Genomic DNA, 15,697 nt, shown 5'->3' on the forward strand with positions numbered 1-15,697 from the left:
ATAGATATAATGTGGTTTTATGGTTCTGTTACTAGGAAGTACTGTTCTTGTATGGCCAGAGAGAATCATGCCATACCCTTGGTGTTTCTTGAAACACTGCCATTGGGCCAAAGTACAAACAGTATAGGCTATGTTTGTGCTCAAGAATGAGCAGGGAAAATGTCTGTCTAAATAACACGAGGGAGTCAATTCACCTTCAGCCCACATTTCTATTGGCTGTTATGTACTCAATTTCTTTATTATTGGGTGTGCTTTGCCTTCGGCAAGGGCACAACCTTTGTTCTCTCACATATATATTATTATTATTTTTATTATTCTTTTTGCCCCCCTAAAACTCAGTCAATATTTGGCCTACATAGACAAAGTAGGTGTCAAAAGTTTCGTCTTGGTAGCGATTGAGTTGCTTCTATTGGAATTTACGTTCCGTTGCATGGTTTAGGCTGAAGTTAAGTTTTTGTGGCGAAAAGTGAAGCTAACGGTGGCTAATTTGCTAGCCACAGTCACTGACGTTACTAACGTCACTACGTCACTAACGTCACGAAAACACGCGTGACTACCTTTGGCAGAACATTCGTTTCGCATCTGTTAACTTGGGGGATAGCTAGGCTAACTATAGCTTTACTGCAAGGCAGCTGCAGAAACGCCACAAGAAAAGAGGCCAGGGTGATAACTATTTACTCATTTTACTTTGTGATATGACACACAATTGTGATGTGTAATGTACAATATAAGCTGATATTATTAAGGAAGTACATCTACTTTCGGAAACAGTAGTCTACTATTTCACTGAAGTATTAGCATCATGACATTAGCCTGTGTTGCCCGGGCAACACATACTACAGTGGTCTATGATGTAGCGCTATCTGTTTTCAATCGTTAAAATAAACATTCCTCACGTATACATTTTCGTTGTAGGATTTATTCTGACATTAGTAAACGATTTGTTGGTGAAATTACCATTACCTGTCGTTTCAAACCAGTGTAGCTCACTGCAACGCTGTAGCTTACGCGAGACACACTACAAAAACATCTACACTACACAGCTGTTTAGGAAGTCAAACAGCGACAGAACATGTTCGGCACTCTCCTTACTTAAATCAAAAGTCTATCTAACTACTAACCTGAACTTCATTGCCACAGCCTAAACGTTGTCAATCTGTTCATGAAAATAATTAATTTCAGCCTAAACCGTACAACGGAACGTTAAATCCAATTCAACCAACGCAATCGCTACCAAGACGAACACAGCAGTAGTCTAGTACTGTACCGTAGTAGTACAATTTACCGGGGCAGCTTCTCCACACAGGGCTATATCGCATTTTGCGTTGTTACTGACAATGGTCGCTACCAGTGAGCTTTTTATGAATGAGCGATTTTCCACTAAATAAATGTCAAGCTTATTTACGTTTTGGGGGGCATATTTTCAGTTAGCAGATGGTAATGTTTGAATCGCGATTCAATCTTCTACTGCCGGTAACGTCGTAGAATAATCTTCAAAGGGGGTTCTTTATTCATGAATGAATGCAATATGAGTAGGCTAAATGCTTGAAAATATCACGAGAAGGGAAAAACTTAAAAGGACGTTTAAGTCATAGAGATTAGGTCAATTTTTACACCGGTCTGCCAAATTTATTCGTTTTGATTCAACGATGAGGCTGCCTCTTGCAGGGGAAATGAGAAGACATCTATTTCATTCTACACTTCACTCGTATTTTCAGTTGTAAATGAGCAGCAAAAAAAAAATGCTTTTAAATCTATGTAATCTTTATAAATAATAAGTATGCATTTTTATATAACATATACAGAAATATCAGTTGTAAAAATGTCATTCAAAAACGGACCCCTGTGCAACCGACGCAAGCAAGCACACCCTACAATTTCCCCAGAAATTGTACCCTCTCTAGTTTTATTTCTTATAATTAATTACAGTAGTCGAAAATTACATCCTATTTGGTTGGTGTTTTATATAATTGGGTTAGGACTATTTTATTTGTGATAGGTTTACTTACACTTGTGAAATGTGTCCTGTCACAGTAGCCTCTTCAGTATCAGTGTCAGCGATGGCCGGCTGGCGTGTATCAGCTGTGCGTGTAACTGTATTCCAAATCACAGGTGTGTTATTTGACCTGGATATGCAAACGTAATAACTTTAGTAATACATTTATACAGTTTTATTTAAGAAATGTTAGAAATCAAATGGAGCCTGCTATTTAGCAGCAGTCACATTTCAGGTGCGTATTGGGGAAACACTGGGGTCAGCCTTTGAGTATGTACATTGATCTATAAGTATGTATATGGTTGTGATGGTTTGAGGTTCAGGCTACAGGTCTGCATGCGGGTCTTTGGGTCTGAATGAGGTTGTGACGGTGTCTACTGCAGGTGGACTCCCAGGTCCTGCTGGCCTACTGCTCCTATGAGGAGGCCCAGTACCTGTTCCTCTTGGCTGGGGAGGTGGGCCTCCTGGGCCCTGGATACATCTGGGTCCTACCCAGCCTGGCTGTGGGCAACCCTGACAGACTTCCACCAATAAGCTTCCCAGTTGGGGTGATTGGCGTCATCACCGACAACTGGAGGAAAAGCCTGCGGCAGAGGGTCAGGGAAGGCGTGGCCATAGTGGTCAAAGGGGCAGAGAGCTTCAGGAAGCAGCAAGGAGTTGTGGCTGAGGGCCACAGCGACTGTAACACAGTAACTAAACACACCAACAACAACACACTTTTCAGGTGAGTGTGTGAAAGTGCACGTACAGAACACATACACACTGTTGATGTTGGCTCTTGGTGAGAACACAAAACACAGCTCAGAGACAATCATTTGAATACTTGACACCATTCATCAGTTGTGAAATCTGAATCATGTGACCTATATTACTTCTTCCCGCCATCTCACATCTGGGAGGCTCCTGACAGCCTTTTCTCTCTTACTCTCTCTTATTCTCTCTTTCCCTCTCTTTTTATTCTCTCTTCCTCTCTCTCTTCCTCTCTCTTTTTGTCTCTAGAAACCACCTCCTTGCTATCAGTCAACTGTTCTGTCATGTGCTAATGAGCTTCCAGACATTTCCAGGTTATATCAGACTCCCAGGGGATGTCTGCCACCTTAATCACAGGATGCTCAGTTCACCGTGGGTGTGTATTGCAGACACATGCTGAACGTAACTTGGGAGAGAAAAGACCTGTCATTTAACAATCACGGCTTCCTCGCCAACCCATCCATGGTTGTCATCGCACTGGACAGAGAAAGACAGTGGGACAAGGTATTGTATGGTACCTGTTTGTGTGTATGCATGCATGCATGACTGAAAGATAATGTCACAAAGAGTGTGTGTATGTTTGGTTTATGGTGTCCTTATCCCTGTTTATATGAGTAACAGTAAGATAGTGCAAGTGTGAACCGTGATGGCTCTAAGGTGCTTAACACAGCAACATTAGTGAAGCAAACACAAGCTTAAACATTGAAGAACATGAACCACAACAGCATTAGCAAAAAATAAAAGGCTCATGAAATGTGACTTCCATCCATCCATCATCTTCCGCTTGTCCGGGGGTCGGGTCGCGGGGGCAGCAACCTAAGCAGGGAGGCCCAGACTTTCCTCTCCCCGGCCACTTCCACCAGCTCTTCCTGGGGGACCCCGAGGTGTTCCCAGGCCAGCCGAGAGACATAGTCCCTCCAGCGTGTCCTGGGTCTTCCCCGGGGCCTCTTCCCAGTGGGACGTGCCCAGAACACCTCACCAGGGAGGCGTCCAGGAGGCATCCTTATCAGATGCCCGAGCCACCTCAACTGGCCCCTCTCGACGTGGAGGAGCAGCGGTTCTACTCTGAGCCCCTCCCGGATGACCGAGCTTCTCACCCTATCTCTAAGGGAGAGCCCGGACACCCTGCGGAGAAAACTCATTTCGGCCGCTTGTATTCGCGATCTCGTTCTTTCGGTCACTACCCACAGTTCGTGACCATAGGTGAGGGTAGGAACGTAGATCGACTGGTAAATAGAGAGCTTCGCTTTTCGACTCAGCTCCTTCTTCACCACAACGGACCGATGCAGAGCCCGCATCACTGCGGACGCCGCACCGATCCGCCTGTCGATCTCGCGCTCCATCCTTCCCTCACTCGTGAACAAGACCCCGAGATACTTGAACTCCTCCGCTTGGGACAAGATCTCCTCCCCGACCCGGAGATTGCACTCCACCTTTTTCCGGTCGATAACCATGGCCTCAGATTTGGAGGTGCTGATTCCCATCCCAGCCGCTTCGCATTCGGTTGCGAACCGCTCCAGTGAGAGCTGGAGGTCACGGCCCGATGAAGCCAACAGGACCACATCATCCGCCAAAAGCAGCGACCTGATCCTGAGGTCCCCAAACCGGACCCCCTCAACGCCCTGGCTGCGCCTAGAAATTCTGTCCATATAAGTTATGAACAGAATTGGTGACAAAGGGCAGCCCTGGCGGAGTCCAACCCTCACCGGGAACAAGTTCGACTTACTACCGGCAATGCGGACCAAACTCTGGCACCGGTCGTACAGGGACCGAACAGCCCCGATCAGGGAGTCCGGTACCCCGTACTCCCAGAGCACCCCCCACATGAGCCCCCGAGGGACACGGTCGAACGCCTTTTCCAAATCCACAAAACATGTGTAGACTGGTTGGGCGAACTCCCATGCACCCTCCAGAACCCTGCCGAGGGTATAGAGCTGGTCCACAGTTCCACGGCCAGGACGAAAACCACATTGCTCCTCCTGAATACAAGGTTCGACAATCCGACGGACCCTCCTCTCCAGCACCCCTGAATAGACTTTCCCAGGGAGGCTGAGGAGTGTGATCCCCCTAAAGTTGGAGCACACCCTCCAGTCCCCCTTTTTAAAGAGGGGAACCACCACCCCGGTCTGCCAGTCCAGAGGCACTGTCCCTGATGTCCACGCGATGTTGCAGAGTCGTGCCAACCAAGACAGCCCTACAACATCCAGAGCCTTAAGGAACTCCGGGCGGACCTCACCCACCCCAGGAGCCTTGCCACCGCGGAGCTTTTCAACCACCTCGGTGACCTCAGCCCCAGAGATAGAAGGGCCCCCCCCAATGTCCCCAGACTCTGCCTCCACGTCGGAACGCGTGTTGGTGGGATTAAGGAGGTCTTCAAAGTATTCCTTCCACCGATCCAGGACGTCCCCCATCGAGGTCAGCAGCGCACCATCCCCACCATATACAGCGTTGACAGTGCACTGCTTCCCCCTCCTGAGTCGCCGGATGGTGGTCCAGAACCTTTTCGAAGCCGTTCGGAAGTCATTCTCCATGGCCTCGCCGAACTCCTCCCACGCCCGGGTTTTTGCCTCCGCGACCGCCAAAGCCGCATTCCGCTTGGCCTGCCGGTACACATCAGCTGCCTCTGGAGTCCTACCAGCCAACAAAGTCCGATAGGCCTCCTTCTTCAGCTTGACGGCTTCCCTCACCTCCGGCGTCCACCACCGAGTCCGAGGGTTACCGCCGCGACATGCACCGACCGCCTTGCGTCCGCAGCTCCGGTCAGCCGCCTCAACAATGGAGGCCCGGAACATGGCCCATTCGGACTCAATGTCCCCGGCCTCCCCCGAGACATGATCGAAGCTCTCCCGGAGGTTGGAGTTGAAGCTCCTTCTGATAGGGGATTCTGCCAGCCGTTCCCAGCAGACCCTCACATTACAAGCCGTGTCTAGCACAGAAGTCCAACAACAAAACACCGCTCGGGTTCAGATTGGGGGGGCCGTTCCTCCCAATCACGCCCCTCCAGATCTCACTGTCATTGCCCACATGAGCATTGAAGTCCCCCAGGAGGACGAGGGAATCTCCGGGAGGAGCGCTTTCCAGCACCCCTCCCAGAGACTCCAAAAAGGGTGGGTACTCTGCACTGCCACTTGGTGCATAAGCACAAACAACAGTGAGGACCCGTCCCCCCACCCGAAAGCGGAGGGAGGCTACCCTCTCGTCCACCGGGGTGAACCCCAACGTACAGGCGCCGAACCGAGGGGAAACAAGTATTCCCACCCCAGCTCGACACCTCTCACCGAGGGCAACTCCAGAGTGGAAGAGAGTCCAGCCCCTCTCAAGGAGACTGGTTCCGGAGCCGATGCTGTGCGTCGAGGCGAGGCCGACTATATCTAGCCGGAACTATATCCACGTCCCTAGAGCTAGCTTCTGCAGCCGAGGATCGGACCGCCAAGGCCCCCGCCTTCGGCCGCCCGTCTCGCACTGCACCCGACCCCCATGACCCCTCCTGCGGATGGTGAGCCCACTGGAAGGGGGTCCCACGTTGTCTCTTCGGGCTGTGCCCGACCGGGCCCCATGGGAAAAGGCCCGGCCACCAGGCGCTCGCCATCGAGCCCCACCCCCGGGCTTGGCTCCAGGGGGGGGCCCCGGTGACCCGCTTCCGGGCAGGGGCAACTGAGAACCATTTTCTTCATGGTAGTTTTTTGAGCCACGCTTTGTCTGATCCTTCGCCTGGAACCTGTTTGCCTTGGGTGACCCTACCAGGGGCATAAAGCCCCCGACAACATAGCTTCCAGGATCATTAGGACACGCAAACCCCTCCACCGCGGTAAGGTGGTGACTCAGGGAGGCTGACTTTAAAAAAATAATATTTGATGTTACACAGCAGCATCAAATTACAACACAAAAACATGAATCCACAACACAGCAGTGCAATGCATGTTAGGTCACCGTGGCAAACCACAGAAGCTGTGCAGCATGATCCAGCCAATTATTGGGTGTGCTTTGCCTTCGGTAAGGGCACAACCTTTGTTCTCTCACATATATATTATTATTATTTTTATTATTCTTTTAGCCCCCCTAAAACTCAGTCAATATTTGGCCTACATAGACAAAGTAGGTGTCAAACGTTTCGTCTTGGTAGCGATTGAGTTGCTTCTATTGGAATTTACGTTCCGTTGCATGGTTTAGGCTGAAGTTAAGTTTTTGTGGCGAAAAGTGAAGCTAACGGTGGCTAATTTGCTAGCCACAGTCACTGACGTTACTAACGTCACTACGTCACTAACGTCACGAAAACACGCGTGACTACCTTTGGCAGAACATTCGTTTCGCATCTGTTAACTTGGGGGATAGCTAGGCTAACTATAGCTTTACTGCAAGGCAGCTGCAGAAACGCCACAAGAAAAAAGGCCAGGGTGATAACTATTTACTCATTTTACTTTGTGATATGAAACACAATTGTGATGTGTAATGTACAATATAAGCTGATATTATTAAGGAAGTACATCTACTTTCGGAAACAGTAGTCTACTATTTCACTGAAGTATTAGCATCATGACATTAGCCTGTGTTGCCCGGGCAACACATACTACAGTGGTCTATGATGTAGCGTTATCTGTTTTCAATCGTTAAAATAAACATTCCTCACGTATACATTTTCGTTGTAGGATTTATTCTGACATTAGTAAACGATTTGTTGGTGAAATTACCATTACCTGTCGTTTCAAACCAGTGTAGCTCACTGCAACGCTGTAGCTTACGCGAGACACACTACAAAAACACTACACAGCTGTTTAGGAAGTCAAACAGCGACAGAACATGTTCGGCACTCTCCTTACTTAAATCAAAAGTCTATCTAACTACTAACCTGAACTTCATTGCCACAGCCTAAACGTTGTCAATCTGTTCATGAAAATAATTAATTTCAGCCTAAACCGTACAACGGAACGTTAAATCCAATTCAACCAACGCAATCGCTACCAAGACGAACACAGCAGTAGTCTAGTACTGTACCGTAGTAGTACAATTTACCGGGGCAGCTTCTCCACACAGGGCTATATCGCATTTTGCGTTGTTACTGACAATGGTCGCTACCAGTGAGCTTTTTATGAATGAGCGATTTTCCACTAAATAAATGTCAAGCTTATTTACGTTTTGGGGGGCATATTTTCAGTTAGCAGATGGTAATGTTTGAATCGCGATTCAATCTTCTACTGCCGGTAACGTCGTAGAATAATCTTCAAAGGGGGTTCTTTATTCATGAATGAATGCAATATGAGTAGGCTAAATGCTTGAAAATATCACGAGAAGGGAAAAACTTAAAAGGACGTTTAAGTCATAGAGATTTTTATATAACATATACAGAAATATCAGTTGTAAAAATGTCATTCAAAAACGGACCCCTGTGCAACCGACGCAAGCAAGCACACCCTACAATTTCCCCAGAAATTGTACCCTCTCTAGTTACAGTTTTTCATAATTGCTAAAACACTAAACTCATTTTCTGAATCAAATGTTCAGTGGCCTAAACACATTTGTCAAATCAGACACTATTTTGGCAAAATTCTAAACACATTCTCATTCACTAAAAACATTTTGCACTGTGATGCACTTGTGCTGCAAAATGGTAAACACAGGTGGCAAACAGTAAACACAACTACAACACAGTTGTCATGGGTAAAACACAATGACTCAAAATTGTTCACACTCGTTTCTAATGGTGGTTTGGGACAATGTCAGCTTTCACTGTGGTGTCCGTATATGAGAATAGTTCAACATCAACCAGCATTTTTTCTACTGTAAATGTTTGCCTTCCACCATACAGCCCTTTTCTCAATTCAATTGAAGAGTTTTTCTCTGTGTGGTGGTGGCAGGTCTATGACCGAAACCCATATACCAGGGTAAATCTCTTACAGGCAATGGAATTGGCGTGTGGTGACATAAGTGTGGAGTGTTTTCAAGGCTGGATCCAGCACACCAGAGGGTTTTTACCCCGTTTTTCTTTGTTGAATGTACTAAGTTGTGATGGTTACTGTAATATATTGTGACAAATCAAATCAAATGTACAGTATTTGCATAGCCCTTTTTACAAGCAATGTCAGAGAGGGCTACACATACGCCCATAGAACTGCCAACCTCAACCCTCTACAAATTCCCAGAAAAACTCACTAGAGGAGAAAAATTTCCCAGTCACCACTGCCCTCCAGTCTGCCAGAGCGGCTTCCAGGTCATCCGTCATCATTTTGCTGGACCTTTCTGCAGCGTTTGATACGGTTAACCACCAGATCCTGCTCGCCAGACTTTCTGAGATGGGCATCACTGGCACTGCACTCCAGTGGATCTCATCCTACCTGTCTGGAAGATCCTACCAGGTTTCCTGGGGAGGCAAACTGTCAGGACCTCGCCAGCTCTCCACTGGTGTCCCACAGGGCTCCGTCCTTGGACCCCTCCTCTTCTCTCTGTACACCACCTCACTTGGACCAATCATCACCTCCCATGGCTTCTCCTACCACTGCTACGCTGACGACACGCAGCTGTACCTGTCGTTCCCCCCGACCGATCCGGGGATCTCAGCTAGGATTGAGGCCTGCCTCACAGACATCTCCGCCTGGATGACCGAGCACCACCTCCAGCTGAACCTCGCCAAAACAGAACTTCTCATCATCCCGGCTAAACCCTCCATCTCCCACGACCTCTCAATCACCCTGGGATCTGCGACGGTGACCCCTTCATCCTCTGCCAGGAACCTCGGGGTTACCATGGATGACAAGCTCTCCCTCACTGCCCACATTGCTGCAGTCTCCCGGTCGTGTAGATTCACCCTCTACAACATCCGGAAGATCAGGAGATACTTGTCTGAGCACTCCACCCAGCTGCTAGTCCAAGCAATTGTCCTCTCCAAGTTGGACTATTGCAACTCGCTGCTCGCTGGTCTCCCAGCATGTGCAACCCGCCCTCTTCAGAGGATTCAGAACGCAGCGGCCCGCCTGGTCTACAATCTACCCAGACGCTCCCATGTTACCCTGCTCCTCATCTCTCTCCACTGGCTACCTATCATGGCCCGTATCAGATTCAAGACCCTGGTATTGACCTTCCGAGCAGTGAACGGGACTGCACCCGTCTACATCAAGTCTCTCCTGCAGCCTTACACCCCCACCCGTCACCTACGGTCTTCTTCAGACAACCGCCTGGTGGTCCCACCGCTCAAGACCGCCCGGTCCCAACACAAGCTCTTCTCCTGTCTGGCCCCCCAGTGGTGGAATCAACTCCCCACCTCCATCAGAGACACTGACTGTCTCTCCACCTTCAAGAAAAGGCTCAAGACGCACTTGTTCCGGGAGTACAACGGTACTTAGGAACGGTTCGCTTGACCCGATGTTAGTTTCCTCAAGGATCACAATGACTCTTGCTTAGAGACTTGTTGCTCTTGTGGTTAGTGGTAACTGATTTAAATTTTTGGTTCTCGCTGTGATATATTGTTTTATTACTGTTGCTTGCTTTTTCCCACAGGTACACTTGCACTTATAGCTGTTCATGTTGTTTGGTTGTGACTTGTTTAACTACATGCTCTTATGGTTCTTCCCTTTGGCACTTACTTTGGTTGTTCACAATGTGTGCTTCATGTTTTGGCTACTCGCGATGTTTTTTTGGCTATCTTGTTGTTATGATCAGTGACCTATGCACTTTGTAAAGCTCTCTCTTGGAAGTCGCTTTGGATAAAAGCGTCTGCTAAATGAATAAATGTAAATGTAAATGTAAATGACAGCAGAGCAGTATGTGTGACAGCAGAGCAGTGTCTGTGACAGCAGAGCAGTATGTGTGACAGCAGAGCAGTGTCTGTGACAGCAGAGCAGTATGTGTGACAGCAGAGCAGTATGTGTGACAGCAGAGGCAGTGTCTGTTACAGCAGAGCAGTATGTGTGACAGCAGAGCAGTATGTGTGACAGCAGAGCAGTGTCTGTGACAGCAGAGCAGTATGTGTGACAGCAGAGCAGTGTCTGTGACAGCAGAGCAGTATGTGTGACAGCAGAGCAGTATGTGTGACAACAGAGCAGTGTCTGTGACAGCAGATCAGTATGTGTGACAGCAGAGCAGTATGTGTGACAACAGAGCAGTGTCTGTGACAGCAGAGCAGTGTCTGTGACAGCAGAGCAGTATGTGTGACAGCAGAGCAGTATGTGTGACAGCAGAGCAGTGTCTGTGACAGCAGAGTATTGTCTGTGACAGCAGAGTAGTATTGCTCTGCTGTCACAGACGACGTAGTGTCGTCGGTCAGAAAACTGTGCTTCTCCGTAACCTGACCATCTCAAACTGAGCAAAAAAAACCTAATTGGTCACATGACCACCTTTCTCGATTATAATACATTCCACTATCAATGTACTATACCTCTATGAAAATAAATCATATTTATCCATACATGAAACCATGAATCCACAGATCCAAACAAACAGTGTTCTAAATATTAATTTATACAACAAAAACTCTTCAAATTGGCTCTTACAGTATGTGTGACAGCAGAGCAGTATGTGTGACAGCAGAGCAGTGTCTGTGAAAGCAGGGCAGTGTCTGTGACATGTTGAAGTCTCTTAAACTACGTTGTCCTTACAGGTCTTTTAATACCTCACATCAGTTGAACCTAATCGAACCAAAGGCTCTCCTGTGTTTATCTGTGTTGTTAGCCTGGTGTGAAAGGAGGATAACAGAATTGTTGTGGTCTTTCTGTTGTAACAAGTGGTTTATCTTATCTGATGGTCTCCCCACCTCTGGCTCTTTCACCCTTTTGTCCTTGTACTGAGGACAAAAGCTCCCAAGATACGTACACACACAAACTCTCTCTCTCACACACACACATCCATCCAATATATATACACGCAAACTCTCTCTCTCACACACACATAAAACCACGTACACACCCAAGGGTATGCTGAAGTGTGATCCTACACAGGAAGGCTGGAGCTTAATCTCACTGCTTCTATTGAACTCATTTATTCCTGCCCTCACACAGCTAGGCTACTTTATCACTAGCACTGCCTGGCAGGTGTGTGTGTGTGTGTTTGTGTGTGTTGCTATGGTGTGCAAGATTGTGTGTCTTATTCTCTTTGTGAAGATAGTTTAAATTCTGCAGACAGGGGCTTTAACCACAAGACTCCATCTTGACTTCTGTGGGTCAGTTTGATGTCGTCATGTTGCAGAGTTGACAGTGTGTTCCAGACTGGGACAGGGGTCAGTGGACGTGACACAGTTGACGAGAGAGCCTTGGCTCAGTTTAACAGTCTCTGACCAGATGAAGTCTCTCTCTCCTTTCTATCACTTTCCTCTCTCTGTTATCACCTTCTCTTTGTTCCTCTCCCCCATCTCCCTCATCTCCCCCACCTCCCTCATCTCTCCCACCTTCCACCATCTCGCTCATCTCTCTCATCTCTCCCCCACCTCTCCCTATCTCCCCCACCTCCCTCATCTCCCCCACCTCCCTCATCTCCCCCACCTTCCACCATCTCGCTCATCTCTCTCATCTCTCCCCCACCTCCCTCATCTCCCCCACCTTCCACCATCTCTCTCATCTCTCCCCCACCTCCACCTATCTCCCCCACTTCCCTCATCTCCCCCACCTTCCACCATCTCGCTCATCTCTCTCATCTCTCCCCCACCTCCCCCTATCTCCCCCACCTCCCTCATCTCCCCCACCTCCCTCATCTCCCCCACCTCCCCATATCTCCCCCACCTCCCCTCATCTCCCCCACCTCCCTCATCTCCCCCACCTTCCACCATCTCGCTCATCTCTCTCATCTCTCCCCCAGCTCCCCCTATCTCCCCCCACCTCCCCTCATCTTCCTCTATCTCCCTCATCTCCCCCACCTCCCCTCATCTCCCTCATCTCCCCCACTTCCCCTCATCTCCCCCATCGCCCTCCATCTCCCCATCTCCCCCACTTCCCCTCATCTCCCTCATCTCCCCCACCTCCCCTCATCTCCCCCACCTCCCCCTGCCCTACCTGCCTGTGTCTAGCTCATTCATTAGGCAGATCGGCTGTGCTGTGGCGTGCTCTTTTCAAAGTCCTTCTCCCCCAGCGACACTTTGACAGTTGAACATGGTTTTCTTTATCGGAGTTCTCTATCAAATCTCTTTCTTCCTACACCAGCAGAGGGAATTCAATGGATCTCCTCTTAGAGAGGGAAAGAAGAGAAGAGAGAGAGGAGGATGACAGATGGAAGGGAGGGGAGGGAGAAAGGGTTAGAAGGGGAGGAGAAGATAACAAATCCTGGATTTTAATAAGAACAGTCAATGTTGGTATTTCTTTATTTGAAGTCAATCTGGAGATGATCTATGAATGCTCAAAATACACTCAAACTATCAACAAATTGTAAATTACAAATCAATTAACCCACCCCCTCACCTTCACCAGTTATTGAATATATCAGAAGCTGTACTTGACATTCTGCTAATAGTTTATGGATGGTGTCAATCATCAGAGTATCATCAGATAGTCTTCAGGAGAAGTGTAAACTGGATTTCAACAGGGACCATCTCTGTCTGCAGCTTCGGAGCCCTGAGCCTCCCAGAGCCCTGGCTGACTGACATGGTAGTGTGTTGTTTTCATCCCAGCGCGTCGAGGGTAGTGCAGTCAGACAGCGCTGCAGGGAGAGGCCCAGCCAGGCTGGGAGGGAGCAGCCACCTCGCTCCCACAAGCTGCTGGAGGATTAGCTGGATCAGCCGGCGCTCTGAGTCTGAGCACTGGGGTGACTCAGCAGGATGTTGTGTCCCTCTGGTTCCCACCTTTCATCCATCGCTCTTCTCCCCCCTCTTCCCCCCCCTCCTCCTGAAGCGCTGTCTGTTTCACACACACTCATATTTGATGTCTTCTGTTATTTCTCCAACCCCTGATCTTCATCCCTGCCCCCCCCCCCACCCTCTCTCTCTCACTCCTCTTTCTGTCCCTTCCATTCTTTTCCTCTCTCACTCCTCTCCCCCTGTCTTTATTTCTTTCCCCATCTCTTTTCTCTTCCTTGGTCTAACCCCGCTCTCTTTCTCTCTCTTTTGTTCTATTTCTTCCTGTTACTTTATAGGTGGTATGATCCATTCCGTACCCCCCCCCCCCCTCCCCCAGTCCCCAGCCACCCTCCCTGGGCCAGTCACTCTCTGGGTCAGTCACTCTCTGGGTCAGTCACTCCCTGGGTCAGTCACTCTCTGGGTCAGTCACTCTCTGGGTCAGTCACTCCCTGGGTCAGTCACTCTCTGGGTCAGTCACTCTCTGGGTCAGTCACTCCCTGGGTCAGTAATCCCCCTTGTTCCTCTGCAGGTGGGGACATACTCCCGGGGCATCCTCCAGGTGCGTTATCCCGTGTGGCCGCGCTACGGCAGCTTCCTGGAGCCCGTGTCAGATGACAGGCACCTGACGGTCGCCACCCTGGAGGAGCGGCCCTTCGTCATCGTGGAGAACGTGGACCCCGTCACTGGCACCTGCGTACGCAACACTGTACCCTGCCGACGCCAGTCTAACCGCACAGAGAGGTATTATACACACACACACTCTCTCAGACACACACACTCTCTCTCTCTCTCAAACACACACACACTCTCACACAAGCACCATGTCTCTCTCAGACACACACCCACTCGCATACACACACACACACATTCTCTCGCAGACACACACACACACTCTCATACACACCCACTCTCTCAGACACACACACACTCTCATACACACACACACGCACACACTCTCATACATACACACACACACTCTCATACACACCCACCCTCTCAGACACACACACACTCTCATACACACACACACACACTTTCATACACACACACACACACACACACACACACACTCATACACACACACACACTCATTCTCTCAGACACACACAGTCTTAGACACAGAGACACCCAATCTCATACACACAGACACACTCTCTCTCTCTTACGTATGTGGGCCACAAACAGGCCCATAATAGGACTCACACACACAAACACCTGTTTGCATTTTAACAAGTAAACAATGTCATTTTGATGTAGAGGCAGGGCACATTGATCTGCTGCGTACTGTGCAGACTGAACAGTTTCAGGAGCTGCCGTTTGACCCTCTAAACACACTCTCATAACACACCTGCAGCGTCATACACCTCAGAGCCAGTAAGACGAAAATAATCATTTCACAATTATCCTGTCAAAACATGTGCTGCTAAATACATATCTGGGGCATTATATCATGCATTGATTTACAGAGCATGGCTTGTCTGTACTGGGGACGTGTGTGTGTGTTCATGGTTAATGCACCCTCTTTATACAGCAAATGACACGGTTGGCATATTAATCACAGACAACGATGTGTGTTGTTGTTGAGTGCGACGGGACATTGATTGCTTGTAAAGAAGATTTATATCTCCAACTCTGGCACATCTATCATGTCAAGATAGAAACAGCGTACACCCCACCCCCCTCTCTGTTTTTACTTTATTCCTCTCACCACTCGGTCCTGCTACCCCAGCAACCTGGAGAGAGAAAGATCAGGTAGGTGGAGAGAGAGAAGCAACCTAAAGAGAAGAGGGGAAAGGGTAAGAGTGAGCATGTACCGATAGCAGGGAGAGAGTGGACAAACTTCAAATTGAATCTGTCAGTTTTAGCTACACAGTTTCTCCATGAAGCAGATGTTTAGCGTAATGATTTTTTTTTTGCCCTGCTCGTTTAAACTGCTCTGTGGACATGGGAATACCTCTGAAGCCAGAGACTGGAGCACCTGGCAGGACTCATTCCAAGCAGTAGCCCAGTGGCTGACTGGATGTCAGAAATTTAAATCCATCAAGCATTGCACAGTCAGTCTGTGAACAAGTTTAAGAAAGCTTTATTGCTTGCGGCCGGCCAACAAGGAGACAAAACATCACACGCCATTGTGCTACAAACTTTGTCCGCTAGCATGTTGTGCTAGCAACCTATTTAAACAGAACCGCTCTTGACAGTGATTG

At 48.6% G+C, this 15,697-nt stretch overlaps 1 protein-coding gene across 1 annotated transcript in view; it reads left to right on the forward strand.

Annotated features, from left to right (window-relative positions):
* The window catches only part of LOC136950962 (glutamate receptor ionotropic, NMDA 2C-like), a 48,520-nt gene that overhangs the window by 18,721 nt on the left and 14,102 nt on the right, over positions 1–15,697 (forward strand). Inside the window, exons 5-7 of the mRNA XM_067245497.1 lie at positions 2,380–2,720; positions 3,136–3,250; positions 14,023–14,234. Of these exons, the coding sequence (XP_067101598.1) occupies positions 2,380–2,720; positions 3,136–3,250; positions 14,023–14,234 (668 nt within the window). The remainder of the gene's footprint in view (positions 1–2,379; positions 2,721–3,135; positions 3,251–14,022; positions 14,235–15,697) is intronic.

The sequence above is a fragment of the Osmerus mordax genome, chromosome 10 (assembly GCF_038355195.1).
Source record: "Osmerus mordax isolate fOsmMor3 chromosome 10, fOsmMor3.pri, whole genome shotgun sequence".
Taxonomy (NCBI): Eukaryota; Metazoa; Chordata; class Actinopteri; order Osmeriformes; family Osmeridae; genus Osmerus; species Osmerus mordax.